Consider the following 13,165-nt stretch of genomic DNA (forward strand, 5'->3'; position numbering starts at 1 on the left):
GAGAGACTCTCTGCTTGTCGGAGATTTACGGGAGACAGCCAAACGTCTGGTTGAACGAGACAACATTGAACTCAAGCGTAGGAATACATGCAACTACAAAAAAAAAAAACAATTGAATTGTTCGTACTTTATAAAATCTGACTATTTTCAAGGTATTTATAGATACTTTTCTTTTGAAAAACAATGGTACACCAGACAGTACACTGAATTTATCTATTATTTTCAAGATCTACGTCTTGTCAGCGGTGATGATTTGTGCTTAGGTCCAAACACTGTTTCACTTTCGGTTTGCCAGGGTAACTGCATAGGAGAGTTGATTAAAATCAACTCCCAAAGATACCGAATGTTTTTGTTTTTTTACAATATTCGACATTTGTCATTTCATTGAGTTTTCAAAATTTTGGACTTAAACGAGGTCATATTAGTGTAACCACTGCATGGGATTTTATAAAGAACAGTACCTATTAAAGACATAAACCTTAGGCCCACATAGCTACACAAAGAGATGAAACAAGCTATGAGAAGCATAAACAGTAGTTAGTGGTTTAAATTATGTTATCTTGTCTCAAATTATCTACTCAAAAATCCGTGGACTTCATTGAAACTCTGGAAGATTTTAAGTATCCTTTATTATTTACTTCTCTCAAATCTAGAAATAGGGGAAAAATGACACACAGAAAATTGGTTCTATACTAATTATCATAAAGCGCGAGGGCTATAATTATGGACAGCATATTTTAACATTTAAAATAAGTTGCGATTTTTAAATCCTCGTCTGCATGCCTAAAAATTGGACGAGCACGCATTCGATTAAATACGAAGTATATGGATTTATATTAGAATTCTTCCTTTAGTTTTACTATTATAACTTTGACAGAATTCAGAATATCTGCAAGAGATGTACAAACTCACTGTTCTCTTCTTGTTTCTTCAATGTTTTAATTCTTATGGTGAGTATCATGTTTATGCGATATTTTATTTCGTTTTACAGAATGTAGGTTTTCAATATTTACTAGTATTTCAAAGAGATGGGGGGGGGGGGGGGTGGGGGGGGGGGGTTAATTAGATGACACTCTTTTTGTTGCAAAAAAATATTTCACATTTAAACAAATAAAACTCGTCGGTATTTGAAAGAAAAATGGAGCGATGATCATGATCGGCTATGAATTAGAAATATTATTTTGTAACATAAGATTTGTGATTTCGGTTTTTTCTAATAAAAGTAGACTTTAATTTTAAAGGGACCTAGACATGATTTGAGCTTTTAAAAAATTCATCAATTTTTATTTTTCCATGTTTAAAGTCTAGAACGATTTATATGGTTAATTTTAATGCAAAATTTGAAAGTCAAAATCGAGTAACAAGTAATATATATATAGAGTTTGAAATTTTTGGTTTTTAAACATAGCTTGAGTCTTGTGTTATATTATACAAATACTGACTGGGGTTGAGGGCAACATTGATTATATTGGCCCCCGAGGGACGAAATATTGCCCGACGCGAAGGTCATCGAGTGGGTCACAAAATTGAATTCGTGAATTCTTTGTTGAGCTGAGAAAAATTACGACAATTTGTTTTTAATTACTTTCTTAAATTTTGGTTTGTTTCTTTATATAACAAAACAAATGTTGACTGTGTTTTCGGGCAACATTGATTATATTAGCCCCCTTGGGACGAAAATATTGCCCTCCGCTTCGCGTCGGGCATTATTTCGTTCCTCGGAGGCTAACATAATCAATATTGTCCTCAACCCCAGTATTGGTAAATACTTGTATTATATAAATATATATATAATTAAAATTATAAATCAATTTCTTTAAAAATAATCCCCTTGTGTTAATAAAAAAGGCAGTAAAAAAAGAGCATATCATAAGAAGCTTAAGTTCGCATTTTAAAGGAAAAAATACATGTTTCTGTCAAAAACGAAAATGTACTTACATGTAGAACTAGACCTAATTTTTTTACATATGGGGATAGATTTTTGAATATCATTCATACCAAACTTCGTCACAATTGTGCACTAAATAATGATTTATTTCGATGTAATATTATCAACAGTCCACTCTGTTCGTGTGGTAAGATAGAAGATACGTATCATTATTTTTTCACATGTAATAAATAAAAAGATGCTAGAAATGTTCTATTTAATGACGTTTTTCAAATTGTAAATCTTAACATTGTCAATACTCATGTTTTACTTTGGGGTGACAATTCAATAAGTGACAATGAAAAAAAGCATTTATTTACATTAGTTTATAATTTTATCAAAAATACTGAAAGATTTAATTTATCTTATAACTACTAGTACACCGTTGTTTATTATATACATGTCAATTGCATATATGTATACGTCCATTCTATCCACTGACCTTTATTTATGATGTGTACACATATATTGTATTATATCTTTGTATTGGGAGAGGGCGGTCTAAGTTATAGAACTTGTGCCCAATCCCAATTGTATTTTTGTACAATAAAAATATGTTCAAATCAAATCAAGAAGCTTAAGTAAAATTAATTAATTTATAATCATGTATAACGAATTCATTTTATACCAATAACAAAGGATACACCAGTAATCAGAAATGGGTAAAATTGACTTCAAGGAAAATTGTGTAATTGCTAATTAGATACTTAGTCATAGTACATTATTACTCAGGTGAGCTATACGGTCCATATGCCTCTTGTTGCAGAGACTCAGAATACAATCTTTCATGATTCCTGTAACGGCAATGTTCTTGGAGCTGATAATCCAGATAAGTTCGACCAAAAAGTGGATAATGATCAAGGTATAGATATTTGCAATTTTACTAAATATTGGCCGGTAATGAATTTATACATCTATACTTATCAAATGAAGGCTTTTTGCCAATAAACCAAAAAATGCCTGCACCAGAGTTTACACTTTTGGTATTATAGTTTCAACACGTGTTATATGATGGCCGTAAGCTACAATTAAATTTTACCTGATAGGTAATTATTGTAAAATTAATCAAACACCTACTTTCATTTTCGAAAAACCAGCTCGAAATAGCAAAAATGAGAGTAAGGTGGTGGACACGCATTGGCGGATCCAATTTAATAGGAGAGAGCATTAAAATATATACTTGCAATGAAATGATATTGAATTATTACGTAAACAATATATTTAACAGGAAATGACATGGATTATACATGAAGTTAAGATTTGACAAATGCTGAATAAATGAAATAAGGCAATTCGTTTCTTGAATGCGATTTTAGTTTTGAAAGATAGAAGCTAGCGAAGCGCGACCTCTAGCGAAAGAGAATGGTATGGAACTTTCCAGAACGGGATAACCAAGAACGCGTTTTAACGTCATGGCGAAAAGTGTAGTACGGGTTCATCATGCATCACGGGATACCATGGATGGAACATCTTTGGTTTATGAAAAAAAGTTATCAAATAAAATTGAACAATTTGATGCGATTTGAGTTTTGATCAAAAGAACTTACTTTCCAAAACGGGGTGTCCAGAAACGCGGTTTGACTAATTTACACCATGACAGAAAGTGAACAGTAGTTTTTTCGAGAATCTATTTTTGACGCTGTGTCCACAGTTGCTTGAGGACAGGACCTAGCCAGACCCCCCCCCCCCCCCCCCCCCCGATTTAAACCCCCGGGGCGGTTGAGTTTTTCATAAAAAAAATCCTTTAAAGTCATGTACACAACATGTTCCATTTTAAATATCTAAAACTTAAAGGAAAAAAACCATTAATGTGAAACACCCCTTGCTTTTTATATGCAAGTTGTGGTTGTTTTAAATAAATCGTTTATTGCGTGGACCCTGAGGTCCACGCAGAAAATATATAAGCGAGGTTAAACCGGATGCTATGGGGAAAATTCAACCTGCGCATGAGCTAGCCTGGTTCCTGTGCGTAATGGGTAGCTCATGGAACCAGGCAATCTCTCACCAGAGGGCGTATTATGCTGTGCTAGTGAAGCTTGCGGAACGCGCCCTCTGGTGAGAGATTGAAGTTCAAAGGCGCTGTAATTGTAAAGTTGTCGGTAAACAGTACAGAAACAAAGTATTCCTTTTAAAGAAATGATTGGCATGTAATATGAACTATCTGTATTATGGAATAAGTTAATGTTATGCCAAAACTACAACATGCATCAAATGGCATAATTTGCAAAGTTTTCTTGTTTTCCGAATACATAAGTAACTTAACATTACTTTTATAGTAGGCGAGGCTAGAGAACTTCCCGATTAAATTTTTTAAAGCATATTAGTGCGATTGAATTATTATGTCACTGTATAAAAGTTTAAATCTCAAGAAAAATGCATCAAAAATTTTTCAAGCATATTAGTGCGATTGAATAGTTATGTCACTGTATAAAAGTTTAAATCTCAAGAAAAATGCATCAAAAATTGAATTTTTCAATTTACACAAAGCTGTCACTGCTTAGTTAACAAAGTAGTGCGAATCGTAATGTGTGCGCAAATAATAGAATTCACCGAATGTCTGATACTATACATGTATGAAATCTTCATTCATAAATAGATCATAATTATTTTAGAAGTATGAACCCTTTTAATTCTGAGATAAAAAGTCAGGGCTATACATACATGTATACGTAATACAACGTACAAATTTAGTCAGGTTAAAAGCAGAGGGCTATAGAGTCAGTGGAATCTCTGATAATCTTAAAAAAAGCTTTCACGTTTTCGTTGGAAACACATGCAAATGGTCCACGTATTGTAGTCCTTTTTTAAAGGACAGCAACTTGTTTTCAATTAATTTTCATACATGTTGTGAACATGACTTTAGAGGAATTTCTATTTTAAAAGCATCAACAACCCCGGAGGTCTAAATCGGGGGTGGGGGGTGGGGGGGGGTCTTGTCCTCAGGCACCTGTGGCTGTGTCTTGACTGGTCCTATATATTAATTAAGAGGGCTGGATGGTTGTGGCAATTCCTAGACTATATTTATCTTATTTATTAAAAGAGCTTAAAAAATATGATTTTTATAAATTGGAAAATATCGAAATTTAAAGTTGAAATAAAAGGTGTTTCTCTTTATTTAATTATAGATAATGTCCTTTCCAAAATTTTGAGGAAGATCTGGTTGTTAATTTGTTAACGATAAAGCTTCCTTGAGTTGATATTAAATAATACTAGTACAATGTTCTGTTTCAACGTGTTGATGTAGACAATCCCATGAAGCTAAACTTGCTATGTATTGGGTTTTATAAAGGGGAAGGCGTTCTGATAGACGGATTGGTCTTTGGTTGTTGTGCCTTTCTCAGTCAATGGGAATTCTATGCAAAGAAAGAGACAGGTCAAGCCCGTTTACAGGTGTGGCGACCCTCGGGATCAACCTGGTCACTGCTGGGAGAAAATGTCTACGACGTTCAAGGCAGGAATCAAGTATATTACTGTTTAAAACGGACTTAAATTCAGCCACAAACTATACATTCTAGTTCCATGATAACTTACAAGTTTCTCTTTATTTCAGAAACGGACAAAAAAGTAACATATTCTGTCCCAGATTCAGAGAGAATATTAGTCCAAAATGGAGACGCCATTGGTTTGTAAGCAATCTCTCTCTCTCTTTCTCTCTCTCTCTCTCTCTCTCTCTCTCTCTCTCTCTCTCTCTCAACTTTATCTTAATTGTCTCTCTTGTGTACTTCTTTTCTATTCTCAATTTAATCAAAGACACCCTCTTGTTTAACATATTAAGATTACAATTATTTTGATATCTGATACTGTGCATTATTTGAAAACTTCTAGTTCAGACATATACAACTATGAGTTTACGCACAGGTTGCCTACTGTTCTATTTACAAGAAATTAATTCAAACAAAACAGTTGAAAATTCTCAAATTCAAGTTGGAAAATCAATTTTAAAGTTAGAAATTCGGAGATTAAAGTTGGAAAAATTAACTTTAAGATTAAAATTACCACTATAATTCTAATATTTTTTTAAGTTTTAAAGGTGTTTTTTGTTGTTGCTTTTTTTAAAAAATATAATATGATAAAGTTTTTACGACTTAGGGCATTTAATTTTTTCTAATAATTGTATGTAATTCAAAGGCACTTAATAGGGATAGGAAATACATACAAAAACTTTCATCAAAACAACACATTCGCAGCATAAATGTGATCAAGGAAATCACAAAAGGCAGCTAAATTTTACCTTCTGTAATCTTCAAACTGTTCTAGCTATTGTCCGGGAAAGTCTGTTGTCGGGTATGATGAAAAGAATGTACAAGGTGAAAGACATCGGCAATCGACAGCAACGGAGCTGGGCAATTTTTCGATTGGTTCCAGCTTTGGTTGGGAGTCCATCACCACTGCTACAGACCGCCATTTCAGTATACGAGCAGATCTAACAGGTGAATTAGCCGAAACTATAGCGTAAAAATCACATGAAAAAATGCCAGGGAAAACAGAAATTTAATCTATTTTAGTGTATACTATGATACAGTGTATGCTATAGTTGTTAAATAATTATAATTTTAATTTGAAATGTTTCTTTTATATGCCTTAATGTAAGGTATCATTAAATGTTATATAAATGATCGTCAAAATAATAATGCAGGACATCTGTTTACTACAATCGATCAATAAATCGAATTTTAGCAGACAGGGGTATTCAAATCATATAATGTCTCAAAACATTATATTTGGTTCATTTTTGAAGAATTTAGGGGGAAGTTTGATACTCAGTTATGGATAAAATACAATAAAGAACGAGAAATCCATACAATATGCAAAATTACTTTTTACATATCAAAGTGTTTTCAAAATTTGAGATTAGGCTACAGTACTATTACAGTATATATTGAGCTATTGAACTAACATCCCATTTAAATTGTGCAAAATGTGTTTCTATCGATATAGAAAATACACCAACAATATCATCTGCGACCGTCACTTTCCCGGACACAACACCGATTGGGACTGTACTAGGAACCGTCACAGCTTCAGATGTTGACGTAGGAGATGTCATCACGGTTACCATGACGTCACCGAGTACCGTGTTTGCTTTCGACTCCTCTTCTTGTACGAACTGTTTTCAAGTTTGTAAATACATGTATTTTGACTATAACTAAACGAAAACAATAGTAAAGATCTGAAAGAACATGGGCAATGAGATGAAGCAAAGCCTATTGGTTTATGGAATAAAAAATCCTTCTTAATGGGATTTACTGCTCTATAAAAATTATTCATTATGAAATCCCGCAAAAAGCAAAGTCTACAGTCGGTTTAGATATTTAAATAAACATCGAGAGAAAGATCAAAGATTCGAAAGTTTTGGTGGTGTAGAACCATAAACCATTAAAAAGCTCGATTGTTTTTAAATATAGATATAAATAAATATAAATATTATAAATATAAATGTTGTTTGCGTCATTCATCCATCTTCTTGTGTATTTGCAGTACAAATAAAGAACATCGCTCTAATGTCGGCAGGATCGACAAACCTAACCCTGCAAGTTTCTGACATCTGTGGACAAACGCAGACTGGGTCATTGACAGTGGTGGTCACCAATACTGTAAGTTTAAGATTGACTCACATTGTGTGTTTGGTTTCGTATTTACCCTTTAACTCAACAGAATATGCCGGAAGTATTCAATGAACATTAAATTGCATATTAAAATTATATTTTTTTTTACCAAAAAATATTTTATGTACGTATTCCCATGCCATATGGAAAATATCATTATGTTGGTGTTACAGCCGCCTAGGATTATAAACCTGCCTTATAATGTGGATGTATCTGAGGATCAGACGGACGAGCTTCTCCTCCACGTCATCAACGTTACAGATGACTCCCCGTCAGACACGGTCACGTGTGACGTAGCGTCTGTTACTCCTGTCACCGATATCTTCTTCACAAAAATAGCACAAGGAACATGCAAGTACATTATTCCAACGATAAGGTTCAATAGATTTCCAAATTTCAAATATATAGAAACATAAATTAAGGTTGTATGGGGCACCAACATATTATCGAAAAAAAAAATTTGAGTTTATAAATAGTTAATTAAGTCATGAGTTCAAATCCCGCGGGAAATTTTGAAATTTTTAAAACGCATTTTTTTTTGGTGGTTAAATATGTAAAATTTGAATGTTCTAATTATATCATGTACTTTAATCCATGCACATTAATTTCGACAGATGTCCCTTACCACCTTTAAAAGTGAAAGGGCAAAACCACACACAAAGTGTATTCTACTGAATGGAGTGCTGCTATATTTAGACTACAAAGTTTTGGATAAAATAAAAATCGAAATGATTTCTTTATTATAGATTATGGAATTTACATTCGAGCACTACCATCTTTGTCATACGACAGAAGAAATGTGTATACGATGACGATATCATGTGATGACACGAAAGACACAGTGACATCAACTTTCAGAGTGTACATTCTTAGGAATTCGGCACCTGTATTTACAAACTTACAAGGTATGTTGTATACTACCTGCAATTGGGATTAAAAACGAAGTCTTATCAATTAATTTTAAAACTGCATATCATACCAAAACAGAAAACTTTTGATCATTTCTTTCAGCATCAGTAAGTGTATCCACGACCGCTACAGTGGGAACTAACGTCTATACAGTGACGTCATTCGATGCTGAAAATGACCAACTATTTTACAACATGTCATGTATTCCAGACCATTGCCCTTTCACAATCTTTCAGTGTAAGTTACAATTCCTTCAAATGTGTTAATAAGAGGAAGGTTGCCTACAATGAACAAATGTATTTGTTACAAACGTGGTAATTAATGCAAAACACTTCTATTGGCAGCTGGTGATGTTCGAGTTTCTTCTGACCTTCACGATGTCAATGTGACCGGATATGACCTTTACATCTATGTCTATGACGGAATAACTTTAGTTGGACCTAAAACCCTCACAGTAATATTCCCATGTTAGTATGATAAAGCTATTGGGATGAGAATGCATACAAAGATTAACACTTTGGTTGAAACTTATTTCTCTCATATTTGAATTATCTTTAGCATTAAACTCCGCACCAGTCATTATCAATCTACCCTTGATGTCTGACGTCATAGTGGCTGAAAACGCGCCTCTTGGATCCTCGGTGTTCCAAGTGTCCTATACAGACCGTAATATTGGGGATAGCCACGTGATCACTGCTTCTTTTACCCCAACGTCAGGAAGCAGCCTTTACAGTATGAACACAAGTAGTAAGTAGAATAATTTACTTGTTTTAATTTTTTGTTTTTTAATGTCCAACATGGTTTATATTACATATTTTATGTAATTTGTGTTCATTAATGAATATTGAATGAAATGGTAAATTTGAATTTTAATTGTAGGTGGACTGATTTCCACCTCACCAACGGTGAACATTAACTACGAAACGTTGTCTGTGACGTCATATTTGATTCACGTTATGGTGTATGATGGGATTGCGTATACAACAAGTTCTCTAACTGTTACAATAGCTGACGTCAATGAAGCCCCGTCCTTCTCCAAAAACCTCTACTACGCCAATGGCGATGAAGGCTCAGTAATACAAATCTCTAGATATCAATATTTATCGTGATTTCTAAACTCTAAGTTGGTTTGAATTGATCTACTAGAGATATTGGTTTATAATTTAATTCTGGTTGTAACGCGCTTTCTAACGGCTAAAAAATTATTTCATATCGTATAAAGAATGTTGCCTACGTCATAGTAAGACTAACGTGAAAAACGTATCAATATACCTGACGTTACGTTTGAATTTTGTACAATTTTACGTCATTTTAAAGGTCAAATTACCATTTTTATCTACAATGAAGAGTAAAAAAAAATTAAATTACAAGCAATGAATTCAATATTTATTAGTTTTATAGGATATAAAAGGGTTTGAAACGGTTTACGGTTTTTTTAATAAACGTAAACTGCCCCAAACCATTTTATATCGTATAAAACTAATGAATATTGAATTCATTCCATAAATAAATTGTTTTATATATAGATATTTTGGGATTTCATATGGTCATCAGACATGAATATTAAAATACTACATGAACATTTTCAACTATCTTTCTAATTGAATACATGTATAATTACTATATAAAGGCAGGTACCAGTTTCGGAACGCCTTCCTTTGACGTGAATGACCCGGACGCACTTTCAACTCACACATACAGCATTGGGTGTCCTGAATTTGACATTGAGAAAAACACCGGAGAACTTATATTAGCGGTGGACTACGACCTTGACAAATCCACCAACCCGTCCAACGTCACGTGTGTAGTGACGGTATCAGATGGTGACCTTATTGGCACCGCCACTGTTGCTATAACAATCAATGACGTCAACGACAATGCGCCATTTTTTGGTCTTCCATCGTACACTTTTTACGTGTCCCGAACCTCAGCACACGGTACTCAGCTGGGGTCAATCAGTGCAACAGACAGAGACGCGGGAGAGTACGGTAAACAGCTGTTACTATACATCAGTAACATCTATATCTATTTTTCATGACTACGCAAAATAGTGTGTACAGTGTACATTTTTATAAAGTGTAAACAAAAACTGAATGTTTATAAAAACATTTTATTACACGCAGTGTGATACGATTTACCTTTCATTCATATTACGCAGGGGGAATAACCTATGCACTGGACCAGGCAGTCCTGGGTTCTGAGTATTTCAGCGTGGATTCTACCGGGGGCGTGTATGTAAAGCAGAGTCTGGACTCGTTTTCAGCCGGACAGGCCCTGTCCCTCACTGCTACCGTCACAGACACAGGGGGGTTGACAGGTTATGATACACTATAGTACTTGTACAAGCGCAAGTTTGTTATAGTCTGTCCCAAGTTATTGCTTCCATCAATTTTTGATGATTTTTAATAAAAATACACATACCTGTGAAAGAAATACAATTGAAATCGATGAAAGGGAATATATCCAAGATATCTTCATTGAACAATTATCCCTTTTCACTCATAAAGTTCCACAGGAACGAAAACAATTTTCCTACTGAGATTTGTAATGGGAAATGTTTACATCTTTTCTCCATTCGGAATACACTCGGAATACATCGCGCAATTTTTTAACATTATCATCCGGGCTTATTAATGGCTAATGCAATGCACAATCTCCGTAGACTTTCAATTTTTGGATGTGTATTGAAACCTGAAGCGGTAGAGGGGGCGTTTCAAAACAGATAATCTGGATATTTTTCATATTAGTGGATGAACGTAGTTTGAGCACAAAGGTATTTACTATTATTGAAATATCAAGCAAAAAGTGATGGAAGCAAAAACTCGGGACAGAGTATAGCACTTGATGTAGGTGAATCTTCCTTTTGTGATTTTGAAAATGTGCTTTTGGACAATTTGTGTTTTCTGGTGCAAAAAAAATATTTTTAGTAGTTTACTAACTTTTTGCTGAAAAATCGTCAATGTAGACTTTAACAACCCGATATATTTCCGTGGACAGTACTAGTCAGTTTAGTTTCTGTAATATGTCGATGACTAAACTGAATAAAGAAATACAAATTAACGGCGGTATTTTTCTTTATATAAGAGTAATTTGATATATTTCACTGATTCCCTAAAAAAGACTGATTTCCTGCAAAAAGGTGCGTCAGTTCGATGAACTGATTCGGAACACATAGTTATTTCTGTTAACCAAAGGAAAGGCTCCGATATACTCTGAATAAAATCATGAACATTTATAACAATACGATTTAATTCTAGTTGCAACGTCCGTTTTGATTGTCTATACTTATTCATATTTATATTTATATCTATAACTTACCCACGTCACAGTACGACGCGCGTGCAATTTCATTTTATTTATTTTGACATTATAGCCTGTTGGATATACGAAGAATTATATTTTTTTGAATTTGATCTTTTTCTGGTCGGTAGTTTGTATATCGGTATAATATAAAAAAACATTGAGGGAGTCAGTAATATTCCAGTTCCCCTCAAGCAATCCTATTTCCCTCGGCTTCGACTCGGGAAAAAGATTTGCTCTCGGGGAACTGAAATCTTGCTGACTCCCTTAATAGTATTTTTTAACTGTTTTCTAACGATATCTCTTTTACCAGACTCTGTTGCCATCACAATAGTAATTATCGAGACTACCACAGTCGCCATCCCAACCACCACTGACCGCCACATCCGGTTTCTGGAGGACCCCCGTAACGTCGCCTGGCTGTCTGCGTCTTGTGCTGTGTTTGGGGGACTGGGACTGTTCATAATATACCTTGTGGCCCGATATGGAAGCATCGCACAGCTCAAAAAGTGGTGCCGGAGATCGCGGTATACACATTTTGTCATGATATCAGATTTCATTTAACATCCATGTTCTTATCGTAGTGAATTGTGGAAATGTAACATTTGCCTAATACCTTTTCCTTTTATTCTTTTTTTTTTTTTACTGAAGCCCATCTAAGACTGTTCCAAGGGATTCACAAACCTTCAGAGATGTAGAGCGAAATAACAGAACCAAACGTAATAACATTTATAAATATTGTCATAAATCATTCTGGCATAGGTTATTGTTTAAAGCTTGGTTTAGAATTATCAAGTATTGTTTATTATGGGTACTTGAAATAAAACAATTTTCTTTTCTATCAGCAGAATGGAGGGGCAATGACCGGAAGTACCGATCCCTGCATGAGCAACCCTGGACAACGTCCATCCAAATGAACTGAAAAGGACATGGAGCAGTGATCAATTCAGGCGAAATAAAACTGTGCAAATTACGAAAACCAATCAAAATTTTAATCCAAGAAAACCTTCGCTAAACTAGAATGTAAAAATCTTGAAAATGGCTATTTTCAAAAATAATGTTTAAACATTTATGTCAATAAAAGTTTCCAGACAGCATTTCATTTCTTGTGTTGTTCATTCTGTAATTTAAATTGTTTTTAACGAATATACATATATGTATATACACGATACCATATTGAAATCTGGATATAAAATTTAATATTTCAGTAATTGTCAATCGATTCTTTGGTATTCATTTGTACATTGGAAATTCTAATTCATTGCACTCGAAGAACAAACAAACGAAATTTTAATCACAACAGGCACCTCCAATTCCCACGGATTAAAAATTTTATGATTTTAAGAAATTTTCTTTTTGTTTTATAGTTTTTCAGGTTTTATTTGGACGAGTCTGCCCCCCCCCCCCCCCCCCCCCACACACA

General features: G+C 34.1%; 2 protein-coding genes across 3 annotated transcripts; both read left to right on the forward strand.

Annotated features, from left to right (window-relative positions):
* The first annotated feature begins 880 nt into the window (after positions 1 to 880).
* On the forward strand, positions 881 to 7,949 carry LOC128192318 (uncharacterized). Its single transcript, XM_052864919.1, has 8 exons — positions 881 to 950; positions 2,694 to 2,789; positions 5,217 to 5,378; positions 5,478 to 5,553; positions 6,185 to 6,357; positions 6,866 to 7,027; positions 7,406 to 7,521; positions 7,707 to 7,949. Exons 1-8 carry the CDS (start codon positions 899 to 901, stop codon positions 7,947 to 7,949), a joined length of 1,080 nt encoding a protein of 359 aa, XP_052720879.1. The 5' UTR covers positions 881 to 898.
* Positions 7,950 to 8,241: 292 nt separating this feature from the next.
* On the forward strand, positions 8,242 to 12,844 carry LOC128157406 (protocadherin-16-like). Of its 2 annotated transcripts, none has more exons than XM_052819932.1 (10): positions 8,242 to 8,438; positions 8,545 to 8,679; positions 8,787 to 8,909; positions 9,001 to 9,189; positions 9,322 to 9,515; positions 10,073 to 10,430; positions 10,601 to 10,759; positions 12,056 to 12,269; positions 12,394 to 12,461; positions 12,588 to 12,844. In XM_052819932.1, exons 1-10 carry the CDS (start codon positions 8,342 to 8,344, stop codon positions 12,662 to 12,664), a joined length of 1,614 nt encoding a protein of 537 aa, XP_052675892.1. In that variant the 5' UTR covers positions 8,242 to 8,341; the 3' UTR covers positions 12,665 to 12,844. The 2 variants fall into 2 exon arrangements, with proteins under 2 accessions (XP_052675892.1, XP_052675900.1); XM_052819940.1 differs by having other exon boundaries at positions 12,591 to 12,844.
* The last annotated feature ends 321 nt before the right edge of the window (positions 12,845 to 13,165 follow it).

This window comes from Crassostrea angulata, chromosome 1 (genome assembly GCF_025612915.1).
Source record: "Crassostrea angulata isolate pt1a10 chromosome 1, ASM2561291v2, whole genome shotgun sequence".
In the NCBI taxonomy this organism is placed as follows: domain Eukaryota; kingdom Metazoa; phylum Mollusca; class Bivalvia; order Ostreida; family Ostreidae; genus Magallana; species Magallana angulata.

Excerpts from the sequence above, each read along its gene's own strand:
- LOC128157406 (XM_052819932.1), top strand. The coding sequence starts at position 8,342 with ATGACGATATCATGTGATGACACGAAAGACACAGTGACATCAACTTTC. Across the intron at positions 8,680-8,786 it reads CCCTTTCACAATCTTTCAGT|CTGGTGATGTTCGAGTTTCT; the intron begins GTAAGTTACAAT and ends TTCTATTGGCAG. Across the intron at positions 12,270-12,393 it reads AAGTGGTGCCGGAGATCGCG|CCCATCTAAGACTGTTCCAA; the intron begins GTATACACATTT and ends TTTTTACTGAAG.
- LOC128192318 (XM_052864919.1), top strand. The coding sequence starts at position 899 with ATGTACAAACTCACTGTTCTCTTCTTGTTTCTTCAATGTTTTAATTCT. Across the intron at positions 2,790-5,216 it reads AAAAGTGGATAATGATCAAG|GGGAAGGCGTTCTGATAGAC; the intron begins GTATAGATATTT and ends GGTTTTATAAAG. Across the intron at positions 5,379-5,477 it reads AAATGTCTACGACGTTCAAG|AAACGGACAAAAAAGTAACA; the intron begins GCAGGAATCAAG and ends TCTTTATTTCAG.